General features: G+C 47.0%; 1 protein-coding gene across 2 annotated transcripts in view; it reads right to left on the bottom strand.

The window, feature by feature from the left end:
* Positions 1-3,366: 3,366 nt before the first annotated feature.
* The window catches only part of RCC1 (regulator of chromosome condensation 1), a 15,743-nt gene continuing 4,588 nt past the window's right edge, over positions 3,367-14,521 (bottom strand). The window contains exons 2-11 of one of the 2 annotated variants that reach the window (XM_008067097.1): positions 10,194-10,275; positions 9,581-9,631; positions 8,813-9,000; positions 8,468-8,647; positions 7,410-7,506; positions 7,174-7,296; positions 6,193-6,348; positions 5,834-5,953; positions 5,322-5,474; positions 3,367-4,119 (exon numbers count right to left, since the gene is read on the bottom strand). In XM_008067097.1, coding sequence (XP_008065288.1) covers positions 3,944-4,119; positions 5,322-5,474; positions 5,834-5,953; positions 6,193-6,348; positions 7,174-7,296; positions 7,410-7,506; positions 8,468-8,647; positions 8,813-9,000; positions 9,581-9,631; positions 10,194-10,275 — 1,326 coding nt within the window. In that variant the 3' untranslated portion in view covers positions 3,367-3,943. The remainder of the gene's footprint in view (positions 4,120-5,321; positions 5,475-5,833; positions 5,954-6,192; positions 6,349-7,173; positions 7,297-7,409; positions 7,507-8,467; positions 8,648-8,812; positions 9,001-9,580; positions 9,632-10,193; positions 10,276-14,521) is intronic. The other variant, XM_008067098.1, reaches the window with a different exon arrangement.

The raw sequence follows: 14,521 nt of genomic DNA, 5'->3' as shown, positions 1-14,521 counted from the left end.
CAACTCAAAAAAAAAAAAAAAATCTATTAATTTATGACACAAACAATTGGCAGTAGTCTCTTAATCCATCTATCCCTGCCCCCAATTCCCATTCCCTTCTGGCGACTATTTCCAAATCTTTTCTCTAGAATGTATCTGCAATATTTCCAAATAACATACACAATTTTCTCATTTGCAGTTTCAGATATTTTAGCAACTGGCCCCTCATATATACACACTTCTGTCTCCATCTTCTGATTATAATTTGTTAAAGCACTATGGAATATTCACATTATGAAGACCCTGTAAACATTATTTATAGCTGAGCCATATGTGGTACTGTATTACATTCTAGAGGGAGGTAACCAGTCTAGATTGGAGGATAGAGGAAGATAAAATCAAAGTGACTTATGTGTTTGAACACACAAAAGGAGATTTATACTTCTGAGAAATTGGCACTGAATGAATGATAATACAAACAAAACTAAGCACATGAAAAACAAGGCAATTATTAAACTACAGGAATAAAAATATTTAAAAATATAAAAAACGTAAAATAACCATAATTACTGTTCTAATACACATTAAAGCCTTTACAGCTTTCGAACTCTTAAGTGCAAAATGAGGAAAAGAAACTTGAGGTTCTGGGCTCAGGTGGAGTCCAGCCTAGTCTATGCACTTGGTTGCCTCTTCGCCTCAAGTGAGACATAGTTCAACTCTCAGGGTCTATTTCCTGAGGGATAGTCATTCCTACTTTGCAAAAATGATGTGAAGATTAAACAAACTATAGCATGTAGAGTGCTCAACACAACGCCTAGCCCAGTTTTGTTTTTTTTTTTGAGTTGAAGTCTCACTCTTGTCACCCAGACTGGAGTGCAGTGGCCGCTCCCAGCCACCGCAGTGTCCATCTGCTGGGTTCCGGCGATCCTTCCGCCTCAGCCTTCCAAGTAGCTGGAACTACAGGTGCGCGCTACCACGCCTGGCTAATTTTTGATTTATTGTAGAGATGAGGTCTCGCCTGCCCAGGTGGGTCTCGAACCCACTGGCTCAGGCAATCCACTCACCTCAGCCTCCCAAAGGCGCAGGATTACAGGCTGAGCCACCGAGCCGGCTTGCCTAGCCCAGTTTAAGAACCAATACATAGGAGCTGTTAAGAATGGATTATTTCCAACCTGCTCTATTGCCAAATGGAAAAATTCCAATAAATATAATCCAAATGGACTTTTGTTAATGGGTGTGTGGGAGCAGCAGACATACAGGTACTTTCCTTTTTTTCTTGAGTCAGAATCTCTCACTCTGTCGTACAGGTTGGAGGGCAGTGGCATGCTCACAGCCATCACAGCCTGGACCTGCTAGGCTCAGACAATTCTTCTACCTCAGCCTTCCAAGTAGCATGCACCACAGGCATGCACCAGCTGATTTTTTGATTTGTTGTAGAGATTAGGTCTCGCCAAGTTGCCCAGGCTAGTCTCGAACCTGTGGGCTCAGGCAATCCTCTCACCTCAGCCTCCCAAAGTACTAGGATTATAGGTGTGAGCCACTGCACCCAGCCTTACAAGTACATTTCACACAAAAAAATATTAAAATATTATGCCTGCATCAAAACTAAAAGTTCAAGAAAAAAAAACCCCGATACATTTAAAAAGTTTTTATATCAAATTCATTTTTTCAAGAGTCACTGATATCTAAGAATTCTGGTGCTAATAACACCTTCCTGTTACACATATATTCTTTATATCAGCACTCTCCATTGTAACTTTCTGCAATGACAGAAATGTTCTGTATTTGCATGGAATCATACCACAGGCACTAGCCACATGTCATTATGGAGTGCTTGAAATGTGGCTTGTACAACTGAGAAAGTTATTTCAAATTTTAAAATTTGACATAAATGTGAACAGCCACATGTGGCTATAGTGAAGAATATATTGCATCGATCAGTTTTGTATGATTTGGTTGCTAAATTGCTTGTGAAAATCTACATTAATATACATAAATTATTTTAAGAGTTATTGTATAATTATGTTCAAATAAGTACATCAGCTGCTAGAAACAATACAAGCAGCCCAGTGAGGATTTTTTAGAGATGTACTATTATTTAAAAATCTTGGTTTGGGATTATTAAAAGATCTACCCCATATTTCTTGTACTACACAGCACTAAAAAAAAAATTGGGTGGGCATCGGTGGCTCAGCTTGTAATCCCAGCACTTTGGGAAGCTGAGGTGAGAGGATTGCATGAGCCCAGGGGGTTCAAGACCAGCCCAGGCAACTTGGGGTGAGACCTCATCTCTACAATAAATCACAAAAACTAGCCAGGCATGGTGGCGTGTGTCTGTAGTTTCAGTTACTTGGAAGGCTGAGGTGGAAGGATCACCTAAACCCAGCAGGTTGAGGTTGTGGTGGCCATGAGTGTGCCACTACACTCCAGCCTGGGTGACAAAAGTGAGACTACAACTCAAAAAAAACCAGTGATTCTTGAAATATAACTACCCAAACAAAAATATCCAATCAACTTTTTTCTTTTTTGATGAATTTGAAGAGTTCTTGAGATAGCCACATTGACAGTTGGCTGGCACACACCAGCACCTCTGGACATTTCGCCATCACTTAAGTTGTAGTCTTGACACCAGGCTCATAGGTTTATTCTGCCCTTCCCAACAGTGCCTGGCACATGGAGGAATTCCCTTAAAAAAGCAGGGAATGCATAGAAAACAAGTGGCATGTTTTATAAAACTCTACATTTATTGAAAGTGTTAAAAGATTTCACTCTACCCTCCAAAATATTTTACACTTTAAAAAAATCAAAACTATTTTCAGTTTTCTCAGCCATTGTACAAGTTGCTGCTTCCTTCTCAGGACCAGTCTCTGCCCCTCCAATCTTCTTTCTCCTCCCAATATTGCTACGAATTTGTTTATAAAACCCTCCATTCTCTCTCCCCCCATCCCCTACCCTGCCCAGCACGGCTTTTCTTTCCAGTTTCAAGCTTTTGGCTGCAAATGAAGCTGAGTGGATGGGAGGAATACACAGGCAATGCTGAAGGGGAAATAGTATGCTTTGTACCTCTAGGAGAACAGCTAGCTGGCCTTTTTTCTTGGTCAAGCAGAGAATTTTTTAAAAGAGGTTTCACTGTCTTGCCCAGGCTGGAGTTTAAGTGGCACATTCACAGCTCACCGCAGCCTAGAACTCCCGGGCTCAAGCAATCTTCACCTCAGCCTCCCAAGTAGCTGTGACTCTAGGCATGCACGACCAAGCCTGGCTGATTTTTTGTAGAGACGAGGTCTCACTACATTGCCCAGACTGGTCTTGAACTCCTGGGCTCAAGCAGTCCTCCTGCCTTGGTTCCCAAAGTGCTAGGATTACAGGTTTGAGCCACTGTGACCAACCCATTCTTTTTTGTCCCAAGGACACCTATTCAGAGCCAAATATTTGGCTTAGGGTTGTTCACAGCCATGTAGCCCTGCCCTTTTCTCAATTGCCCCAGGTGTGGGTCCATGATAGCTGGGTCTGATGACTGTACCATTTGTCTGCCTGTATTTTGTTAGGGGCAGGAAAAGGACTAGAGTGGGGCTTGATGAAGCCCCACTCAGAGTGTGGGTACCAAACCCCCAAAGGGAAGGAAGTTTTGGTTTCATGGTAGGCAAAGCCAGGGCAAGCCAGGACCATGGAAGGTAGGGAAATGGGAGAAAAGGTCTAACCACACAGCTCTGGGATGCAGCAGTGTTCCTTCTGAAAAGCCCCCTGTCCATCCCTCCACACCGTCATCCTGCAGGTCCCAGGATAATTCCCAAAGAGAAGAAATAAAAGGAAAAGGATTCTGTTCTGCGGATGGTAAAAAGGCAGGAGATGACACAGTGTTCAGAGCTGGGGAGAGAGGCCTGCAAGCATCTGTAGTTGTCACTGCTTTGTTGTTCTGTGAGGGAGTTTGGGGGAGGGGCCAGGAGCCAGGCCCTCAGAGGCTTCATCAACTCTGTTCCTTATCCTTGACTAATAAGACTGTGTGCTGGCCCCCACTGGACACAGACAAGACCACACGATTCTCCAGCTGTTTGCCTGTCATCTCCACGGGGCTCCACGCGTCTTCTTCCTGCCCTGTCCCCAGCTGGAAGTTGGTGCCCATGCCCCAGGCAAAAACACGACCTGCAGGGGAGAGAAATGGGGGCAGCTTTCTCCAAAATTTCCAGCCCCATCTTTCTGTAATGTGAGAAACCTGGGACATGGGGGTGAATTTTAGCTTTGGTCAACAGCAGCCTGGCAAGGTCCCATCCTCCGGCAGTTCAGAGAAGTTGGGAGAATCCAAGGAGATGAGTAAAAGAGAATTTTGTAAACCAGAGACAACAGTCTTTACACATTGCCAGAGGCTTCTCCCTGCTCCTAGGCATGGCTTTCAAGGTCCTACACAACTGGCCACTACCCAAAGTCCTAGACCACCATCTGTTCTCAGGACCACCTTTGAGAATACTCTGGATGTTCCTGTCTGGGATGCCACTCACTGCTGTTCACAAAGGATTGAAACTCTGCCTATCCCAGATTTCTAAAGGATCTCCCTGGCTGTTCCTTTCACCCACTCAGGCTTTGGCAGCCACCTGTTCATACCCTTCTCTGGTGTGCATACCAGGACTCTGACTACTCAGCCTTCTTTCTCCTGATAAGATTCTAAGTACAAGTCCCTGGGAAGCTGGCAAATATTAGTAGGTACATAAAAAAGTTGCCATGATAGAGAATATAGAGAGAAGCCTGATTCGAGAGTCTGGAGACCTGGGTTCAAGTTCTACTGCCTCTCTGGGCCTCAGTGATATCTCACTCTTAGATGTTTCTCTCTTCTGCAGAACAAGTCACCTTTATTAAAATAATGTGTTTATGCCAGGCACGGTAGCTCAAGCCTGTAATCCCAGCACTATGGGAGGCAGAGGAGAGAGGATTGCCTGAGCTCACGGGTTTGAGACCAGCCCAGGCAACTTGGTGAGACTTCATTTCTACAATAAATCAAAAATTAGCTGGGGGTGGTGGCACACATCTGTAGTCCCAGCTATTTGGGAGGTTGAGGCAGAAGGATCACCTAAGTCTAGCAGATCAAGGCTGTGGTGGCCATGAGCATGCCACTGCACTCCAGCCTGAGTGACAGAGTGAGACCCCGACTCAAAAAATATACATATACATGTTTACTCGTTTTATGTTTGTCAAAGTCAGAGCTTCTAAGAATCAATAGCAAAGTGTCATCACAAACACTGCTCTCTGCAGCTCAGCCCCACCTGATAGTGAACTCTGTAGCCTGCTGGGAATTTCGTGAGAATCCCAATCCCCAGGTCCCAACCAGACTGAGTGTGGGCAGCCCCACTCACCATCTTTGGTCACAGCATACCCCACAGAGGCCCCACAAGCCACTGAGGAGACGGCAGGCAGCCTGGAGATGAGAGTAGGTATGCTCTTCTCCTCAGCACCTTCCCCAAGGCCCAGCCGCCCATACTCAGCCCGGCCCAGACTGTATGCTTTTCCTGTGAGAGAAGGGAGAGAGATGAGCAGCAGCAGAGGGCATGCACTAGGCAAAATGAGCAGTAGGCCAAGTGAGTCTCCATGTCTGTGGGAGCTTGCCCTGTTCTCAAAGCAATCAGAAGGAGTGTTTCTTCCCAATTTTGGGGAAAGTCTAGAAGAACCTCCACATAGGCCCCCTCTGAACTCACACTTGAAAGAGCACCAGGACTCTAAGGGTTTGGGGGTGACCCTCATGGGCCCACGTCTGGCCCAACCCATGGAACAGACCTAGGCTTCAAGTACCATGGGTCTTAGGAATCTGGCTAGGCCTGAGCCCAGGGACACTCTGTTCCCAACCAAGAGAAGGACCTGGAGGTCCTACCTTCTGAATCCATGCAGACTGTATGGTGTTGGCCACCAGAGAAGCCCACCCAGGACTTGGTGGAGTTCTTGAAGGCTGTTAGGTTCTGGGGTATGAAGCAAGATTCTGTGCCTGGAGTTCCTGGAGGAAAGACCAAAATAGAGCCATCAAAGTGAAGGTGTCTTGGGAGCTGCCCTTCTCAATCCCCTCCCACAATGAGGCCATCTGTCATCAGGATATGGATATTTTCACTTTACAGATGACAAAACTGTGGCTCTGAGGGGTTACATGACCCCACAAAGGGTGCAAATGAGTAAGTGGTAGAGCCAGGACTGAAACTCAAGTCACTGGGTCATGCCTGATGCTGAGTCAGGACTTACCAAGCTGATGGTAGTTGGAGAGTCCAAAGCCATATACATGGCCCTCACGGGAGATGGCAAAGGTGAAATAGGCGCCACAGAAGGCATCTTGGAATTTCACATGGCCCCGGCTTCCCCTAGATTTTAGCATCACACACTTGGGGACCAGGAGTCGTTCTGCAGACAGAGAAGAAGCCACAGTCAGTGACAGACACATATACAAGACCTCTCTTTTCTCTGCCTCTCCATTACAAAAGCTCTTGGAGGGAGGCTAAGCAGGGACTCATATCAATTTTACAGAACAGGAAACTGAGGTCAAGAGAATACAAGCCTTGCTCAGATTCCCAGTCATTAGAGGTAACATTGACATGAAACTTACTATATGCCAGACATTCTTCTAATTCATTCATTTAACATCTCAGGAACCTAATGAAGGTTTAGAGGTAGGTAGGTTTAGAGATGAGGAAACTATGTGAAATTCAATTAAAAAAAAAAAAGTAAGTAAGAAATTATGTCAGGCCAGGGTCGATGGCTCAGCCTGTAATCCCAGCACTTTGGGAGCCCGCGGGTTCGAGACCTGCCTGGGTAACTCGGTGAGACCTCATCTCTACAATAAATCAAAAATTAGCTGGGTGTGGTAGCGTGCACCTGTAGTTCCAGCTACTTGGAAGGCTGAGGCGGAAGGATCGCCGGAGCCCAGCAGGTCGAGGCTGCGGTGGCCGGGAATAGCCAATGCACTCCAGTCTAGGTGACAGAGTGAGACTCCAACTCAAAAAAAAAAAAAAGAAGAAAAAAGAAATTATGTCCAGCATCCCACAGTGAGTAGGTGGCACAATCAGGATTTGAATCCAGGGTACCTTGTTGCCTCCAGAGTCTGAGTTCTTAACCAACACTACTAGTCAATGTGATATAAGCCTGAACAAAGAAACTCCCTTCTGTCTTTGTCCTTCCTGGGAGAGTGGCTTGCCAATCTGCCCCACTGGAGGTACCAAAGCTACTTACCAAGGCCCTGCCGGCCACCACGGTTGGCAAATAACTCAGGCACACGGCCTAGCTGTCCCTGCTCTCCACAGCCCAAGGTGTAGAGATCGCCATCAATTGTTAGCATCACCAAGTGGTCGTTTCCTGAGGGTGAGAGGAAGGTGGGGGATGCAGGGTTTGTCTGAAAGGCCCAAGGCTGGGTTAACACAGGACAAGGTTCTCCAACTCCTGCCCAAAGTGAGTACCCCCAGACTCACCTGAGGCCACCTTCACCACAGGCACATCCAGCTGCACCTGCACAGGCACCATACTCTTCTTCATGGGCTCCAACAGCCCGATCACACCGTTATTGTCCTAAAAGGAAGGGAAAGAGCATTTATCAGACAGTCCTACCTGACCATACCAGTCACATACAGGCTTGAAGGCAGCCACAGAGCTGTCTGGTGAAGGGGATGTAAGCAGATGGGGATGGAGAGCCAGGCAAGAGCCAGGCCACATACTGAAATACTTATGAAACGCCCATCAGATTCTGTGATGTTCGACATTTCAAAAATAAATAATAAAGTACCAAGGCGATTTTAATGCTGAATCTGTTATTTATTTTTTAATTGGAGTCTCACTCTGTTGCCCAGGCTGGAGTGCAAGTGGCATGCTCATGGCCACTGCAGCTATGACCTGCTGGGCTCAGGTGATCCTTCCACCTCAGCCTTCCAAGTAGCTGGAACTACAGGTGCATGTCACCACGCCCGGCTAATTTTTTGATTTACTGTAGAGATGAGGTCTCGCCAAGTTGCCTAGGCTGGTTTCGAACCCGTGGGCTCAGGCAATCCTCTCACCTCGGCCTCCCAAAGTGCTAGGATTATAGGCGTGAGCCCCCATAATTCCAGCCTGAATCTATTTTTTAAACTATACTCCCCTACATTGGAAACTCTAAGTTGGGACAATTCTTGCCTCCATACCTCCCCAACCCAAGCCTCTAGGAAGTATGGAAAAGGCAGCATTGCAAAGGCAAGAGAGAGGCAAAAGACAGATAGATGCGTAAGGACAGCAGGCTTCCTGGATCAGCCTCAACTTATCCTTGGCCCACAAGTCCCAGGACATATACTGCATAACATCAGATTCAAGGATGCAGCCAGTGGTGTGGACACACCTGGATGTAGAAGCCAGAGACCGGGGTCTGGGCCTCAGTTCTACCTGTGGGCTTTTATCTCCCCACCAGTAAGTACCACAGATGGAATGGAGGCAGATTACCTCTGGATCCCACCAGTTAATTCTACCTGCCAGGCCCCATGCCATCTTCCAGATCCAGCCTTACCCGGAAGGAGCCCCAGAGGAAGACACGGCCATCATCGGTGAGAGCTGCTGTGTGACTATCTCCTGCTGACACCTGTACCACCTTCTCTTGTAGTTCCACTTTCCCAGGGACCATCTCTGAGCCCTCCACTGATGTGTCCCTTCCCAGGGCACCCTCATCATTGCAGCCGAAGGAGTAGACCTGTGCCCAACATGCCCCCATTAGTATAAGGTCTGGACATGCAGTCCATTCTTGTTTAGGCCACTCCCTGCTTTGCAAACCAGCACCATCTCCACAGGGAAGCATGTGTGGCTCAAAGGTCCCAAGCCTCCCAATCCCAGGCCTTGTTCAACCCCCAAAACCTACCTGGCCACTTTTGCTTAGACACACGGTGTGCATGCCCCCAGCTTCGGCCTGCACAACATCCTCTGGAACGGACACCAGGGCTGGCTTCTTCCTCTCCATCACATTCTCCCCCAGTCCCAGCTGGCCCACGTCACCCTGGCCCAGTGTCAGCACTAAGCCTGGTTCTGTGCTGTGGGACCTGTGTGAGACTGAGGGATGAAGACAACAGTCCCTGAGTGTGCAGGATGAGAGCAGCAAGGAGAGGGCACTTCATGGGCTCTGGGATTACGCAGACCTAGGTTCAAGCCCCTGCTCTGCCACAGACTATTAGTATGACCCCTACGCTTCCTCATCTGTGAAACAGAAATTACAAAAGTACCTATCTCATCGGTTTTTTGTGAAGATTAAAAACTGAGCATATTATTAATGCGAGGTAGGTAATGGAAACAAGGAGACCCAACACTGTGAAACGAGTCTCAGTGGAGAGAGGAAGAGAACAGTGAGGACACAAGATAGCTTTCCTAATTAGCTGTATGTTATTGGTCAGAAGTCATGGTGCCAACACTCAGGGTTCAGATAAGAATGTCTACCCTTTGCTGCCTGGGTGGCACAGAGCATTCTGATGGCCAATGGAGGCCGCCCGCAGCTTCTGACAGTCAATGGCATCTAACCCCTCCCCCCAGGGATGTGGCCACAGCTGCCAGGACCACTGCGGTTGTGTAGAGAGTGCACTTGGTGGGGAGCCACCTGGTTGGGTTTTCTGGTCAGGAGGGTACAACCTGCAGGTACCTGGGCAGGAATGGGCATCGGTAACGCGGCGGGAGGCAGCAACCCTCGCGCCTGCAAAAGACAGACACTATCTGAGCACAGGTCCATACTGGCCCCTCCCAAATTGGGAGTGGCTTTTCTCTCCTCCCTACCCCCCTCCAGCATCTCAGGAGAAAGGAAACCACAGCCACCTCCCTCAGATGCTACCAAGCCATTGTCTTATTTAATCTTCACACAGCCCAGAGAGATTGTGTTGCTCTTGCCTCCATTTTATAAAGTGGATAATCCAAGTTTAGCGAGGCTAAATGACTTGCCCGTGGTCACACAGCTAGAAAGTGGCAGAGCCAGGACTTGAACCCGCATCTGGAAATCAGTGGTCCTAACTGTGACGTATTACTGCCTGGGAAAGTCCTAAGACCTAGTTTTTTGCCAGTACTGCCTGAGTGTTTTAGGAGTCTCTGCCCCACTGTGATTTCCAGAGGGTGAGAGTCAATGAGCAATGACTCCAGCTAGGTGGGGTCCCTGGACATTCAAGGCCCTTAGCTTCAAGTATCAGAGAGGCAGGATTCTAGTCCCAGATTTTCAGGGCTCCAAGAAGCCACCCATACCCAGAAAGAAGGCACAGCCAACTTACCCTTCACCTTCTTGCTTTTGGGTATGGCATCTTCTGGGGGTGACCTTCTCTTAGTTATGCGCTTGGGTGGCATCTTCCTGTCCTGAAAAACACAGTCAAATATTATGATTTTTTTTTTTGAGTTGTAGTCTGCCCAGGCTGGAGTGCAGTGGTACGATCATGGCCACTGCAGCCTCAACCTCAAGGTACAGGTGATCCTTCCACTTCAGCCCTCCAAGTAGAGGAACTACAGGCCCACACCATCATATCCAGTTAATTTTTTGAATTATTGTAGAGACAAGGTCTCACCAAGTTGCCTAGGCTGGTCTCAAATCTGTGGACTCAGGCAATCCTCTTGCCTCAGTCTCCCCAAGTGCTGGGATTACAGGCATGAGCCACACTGCATCCAGCTTACACAGTCAAATACTACATGTCAGAAATGACGATCATTTTTGTATCCTAATTAGACAATAATTATCAAAAAACCTATAAAAAGGTAAGAAGAATTCCCCAGCAATTCTACTTCTCAAAATTTATCCCCAAAACAGAATGATGAATGCACCCAAATGTTAAGTTCCACATGTATTCTCTACAGTATTCTTCATGAAATAAAAAACAACAGCAGCAAAAATGGAGAAACCCATGTGCTCAATATTAGTGGACTAGTTAGATAATATGAGTATATTCATGACAGAACAGAATAAAGTCATTAAAAGAAAAATATGTGGAAGAAAAATATCCAATATTAACAACTGTAACGTCTGGAAAAGGAGATTATGGACAATTTTTTACTTTTCTTTGTACCTTCCTATACGATTTAAGATGTTTAATGAGAATCATTACATGTATTAAAAAAAGTTTTTTTAGTCTGTTATAAAACAATTAAAAACATCAAAGAACAATGTTAAGTAAAATATCCCTCATAATTCCTTCCAACACTGTAAATTTGGTGATACGCTAATATAGTCAGGGGCAGGGGAAAGTTATTTTCTTTTTTTTTTTTTGAGTTAGAGTCTCACTCTGTCGCCCCAGACTGGAGTGTAGTGGCCACTTCCGGCCACCGCAGCCTCAACCTGCTGGGCTCCGACGATCCTTCTGCCTCAGCCTTCCAAGTAGCTGGAACTACAGGCGTGCGCTACCATGACCAGCTAATTTTTTTTTTTTATTTATTGTAGAGATGAGGTCTTGCCAAGTTGCCCAGGTAGGTCTCGAACCCGCAGGCTCAGGCAATCCACTCACCTCAGCCTCCCAAAGCACGGGATTACAGGCTGAGAGCCACCGAGCCCAGTGAAAGTTATTTTCATTAAATAAAACCAAACCAAAGTAAAGTGCAGTGGCTCATGCCTATAATCCCAGCACTTTGGGAGGCCAAGGCAAGAGGATTGTTTGAGTCCAGGAGTCTGAGACCGGCCTAGGCAACAGAGTTTTGTAGAGAACTTGTCTCTACAAAAAAAAAAAAACGAAAAACAAGTTGGCTGGATGTGGTGGTGTGCACCTATAATCCCAGCTACTCTGGAGGCTGAGGCAAGAGGACTGCCTGAGAACGGGAGGTTGAGGCTGTGGTGAGTTGTGATTTTGTCACTACACTTAGTCTGAGAAACAGTAAGACCCCAACTCAAAAACAAAAAAACAAGTGAGCAAACAAACAAAAAAAACAAAACCAGACCATTTATCCCCTTTGATCCAGAAGCGCCAGGCCTGGGAAGAGGCTGGCTTTCTTACACAATCCAACAAGATAAAAACTATATATAGACTCACACTAACATACAGACATCAGGTGTTACAAAATGGGAAAAGGAAACCACCTGAGGGTGCCAAGAGAGTTGGACACAGGAAGATCCAGGGCAGCGGAAAGCCTCAGCCCTGAGCCTGTCCTCTCCATTACCTGGGGCTCTCTCCAGTGCCCCCATGTCATCTCCAGGCTGCTGGAAACAGAGACATTCTCCCCAGTTCTCTCAATTCCAAGCCAGCCCACATTCTGTCCAAAGTCTTTTGTTTCTCCACACATGCAACTCTGAAATATATCTTTTTGAGCCCTCATCTTTAAGTTGTCTAAGCCAGGGACTTCCAAACTCTATACTGTGATCCTCTGGAATGGACGCTGGGGGCGAAGTGCTCTGCAGCTATGCAGATGAAGAAGTGATGTAGCATGTGGTCGTTAAGAGCGCAGCCTCTGAGGCCAGAATCTGGACTCAGCTACTTTCTTTTTTTTTTTTTTTCAGGGAAAGACATGGGTTTATTAAAACTTGAGGAAGGCACCAATGATGGCTGGTGAGTAAAGAATCTGTACCTTGGGATGGTACAGCAAGTAGCTTTATAATCAAGCAAGTTATTTATTCAAATTGCAATATGGTATCTCGACTACTTTCTTTTTTTGTTTTTTTAAGCTGGAGTCTCACGCTGTCACTCAGACTGGAGTGCAGTGGCCGTTCCCGGCCACCGCAGCCTCAACCTGCTGGACTCTGGCGATCCTTCCACCTCATCCTTCCAAATAGCTGGAACTACAGGTGTGTGCTACCACACCCAGCTGATTTTTTGATTTATTGTAGAGATGAGGTCTCGCCAAGTTGCCCAGGCGGGTCTCGAACCCACGGGCTCAGGCAATCCACTCACCTCAGCCTCCCAAAGGCGCGGGATTACAGGCTGAGCCACCAAGCCCAGCTTCCACTACTTTCTAACTGACCTTGGGCAGTCATTTAATCTCACCATTCAGTCTGCTCCTCAGTAAAAGGGGGATAATAATAGTCCCTATACCTTGTGTGATATGTACAATTAAATGAGCTAACACTGTGAAAGTTCTTATACAGTAAATGTTCCATAAATTAATACTGATGTTATTATAATGTCTAGGTCCTGGCCTAGGTAATACTCAGGCACAGTCCCACTTGGGAACCAGTGATCAAATCTAATTCACCTCATGATGAGGAATAGAAATTCTAACTAGGGTCAGAAATGGTAGAACTCAAAGGGCCCGTCTCTCTCAGCTGTAGGCCGAACTAGCACAACCCCATTCCCTCCTTCTAGTAGGTCCTAAGAGCCTCAGCCTCTCCAGCTTCCCCCTCCATGGTACATGAACACAAGGTGAGGTACTTTTCTATATATTTTCTTGAGGAAGGAAAACAACATACTAAAGATGGAAAAGTAACCAAGGGCCTAGAATCCTGCCAAGCCTGTGCAGGCTGAGCTCCTGCAGGTTGTGACTGGTTCAGTTCTGATTCCGATGAACTTCACCCAACTTTTTTTATTCTCCTGGGGTGAGACTCCTCCCCTTCAAACTGCCTCTTTGAGACTCCTCTTCCCACATTAAAAATGCATGTTCCCGCCAGGCTCTGTGGCTCAGTCTGCAATCCCAGCACTTAGGGAGGCCGAGGCAAATGGATTACCTGAGCCAATGGGTTCAAGACCAGCCCAGGCAACTTGGCGAGACCTCATCTCTACAATAAAAATAAGAAATAGCCGGGTGTAGTAGCACACGTCTGTAGTTCTGACTACTTGGAAGGCTGTGGTGGAAGGATCGCTGGAGCCCAGAAGGTCGACACTGGGGTGGCTGTGAACATGCATGCCACTACACTCCAGCCTGGGCAAAGAAGTGAGACACCAACTCAAAAAAAAAAAAAGCATGTTCCAGACCAGGCATGGTGGCTCACACCTGTAATCCCAGCACTTTGGGAGGCTAAGGCCAGAGGAATGCTTGAGTCCAGGGGTTTGAGACCAGCCTGGGTAACATAGCAAGACCTAATCTCTACAAAAATTAAAAAATTAGCCAGGTATGGTGGCATGTGCCTGTAGTCCCAGTTGCTCGGGAGACTAAGGTGGAAGGATCACTTGAACCCGTGAGGTCAAGGCTGTGGTAAGCCATGACTGCCACGGCACTCAGCCTGGGCAATAGAGTGAGACCCTGGCTCAAAAAAAAAAAAGTAAAAAATGGCCGGGCGCTGTGGTTCATGCTTGTAATACCAGCACTTTGAGAGGCAGAGATGAGAGGATTACCTGAGCCCAAGGGTTTAAGACCAGCCTGGGCAATTTGGCAAGACCTTGCCTCTTCAATAAATCAAAAAATTAGCTGGGTGTGGTCGTGAGCACCTATAGTTCCTTCCACCTATTTGGAAAGTTGAAGCAGAAGACCACCTGAGTCCAGCAGGTTGAGGCTGTGGTGGCCATGAGCATGCCATTGCACTCTAGCCTGGGTGACAGAGAGAGACTCCGACTAAAAAAAACAAAGAAAAGTAAAAAATAAACTTGCAGCCGGGCTCAGAGGCTCAGCCTGTAATCCCGCGCCTTTGGGAGGGTGAAGTGAGTGGACTGCCTGAGCCCGCGGGTTCGAGACCCGCCTGGGCAGCGAGACCTCA

The sequence above is a fragment of the Carlito syrichta genome, unplaced genomic scaffold (assembly GCF_000164805.1).
Source record: "Carlito syrichta isolate Samal-C Ts95f unplaced genomic scaffold, Tarsius_syrichta-2.0.1 Scaffold309286, whole genome shotgun sequence".
Taxonomy (NCBI): Eukaryota; Metazoa; Chordata; class Mammalia; order Primates; family Tarsiidae; genus Carlito; species Carlito syrichta.
Note: the sequence above shows the minus strand (reverse complement) of the source record. Positions and strands in the feature narration are given on the sequence as shown.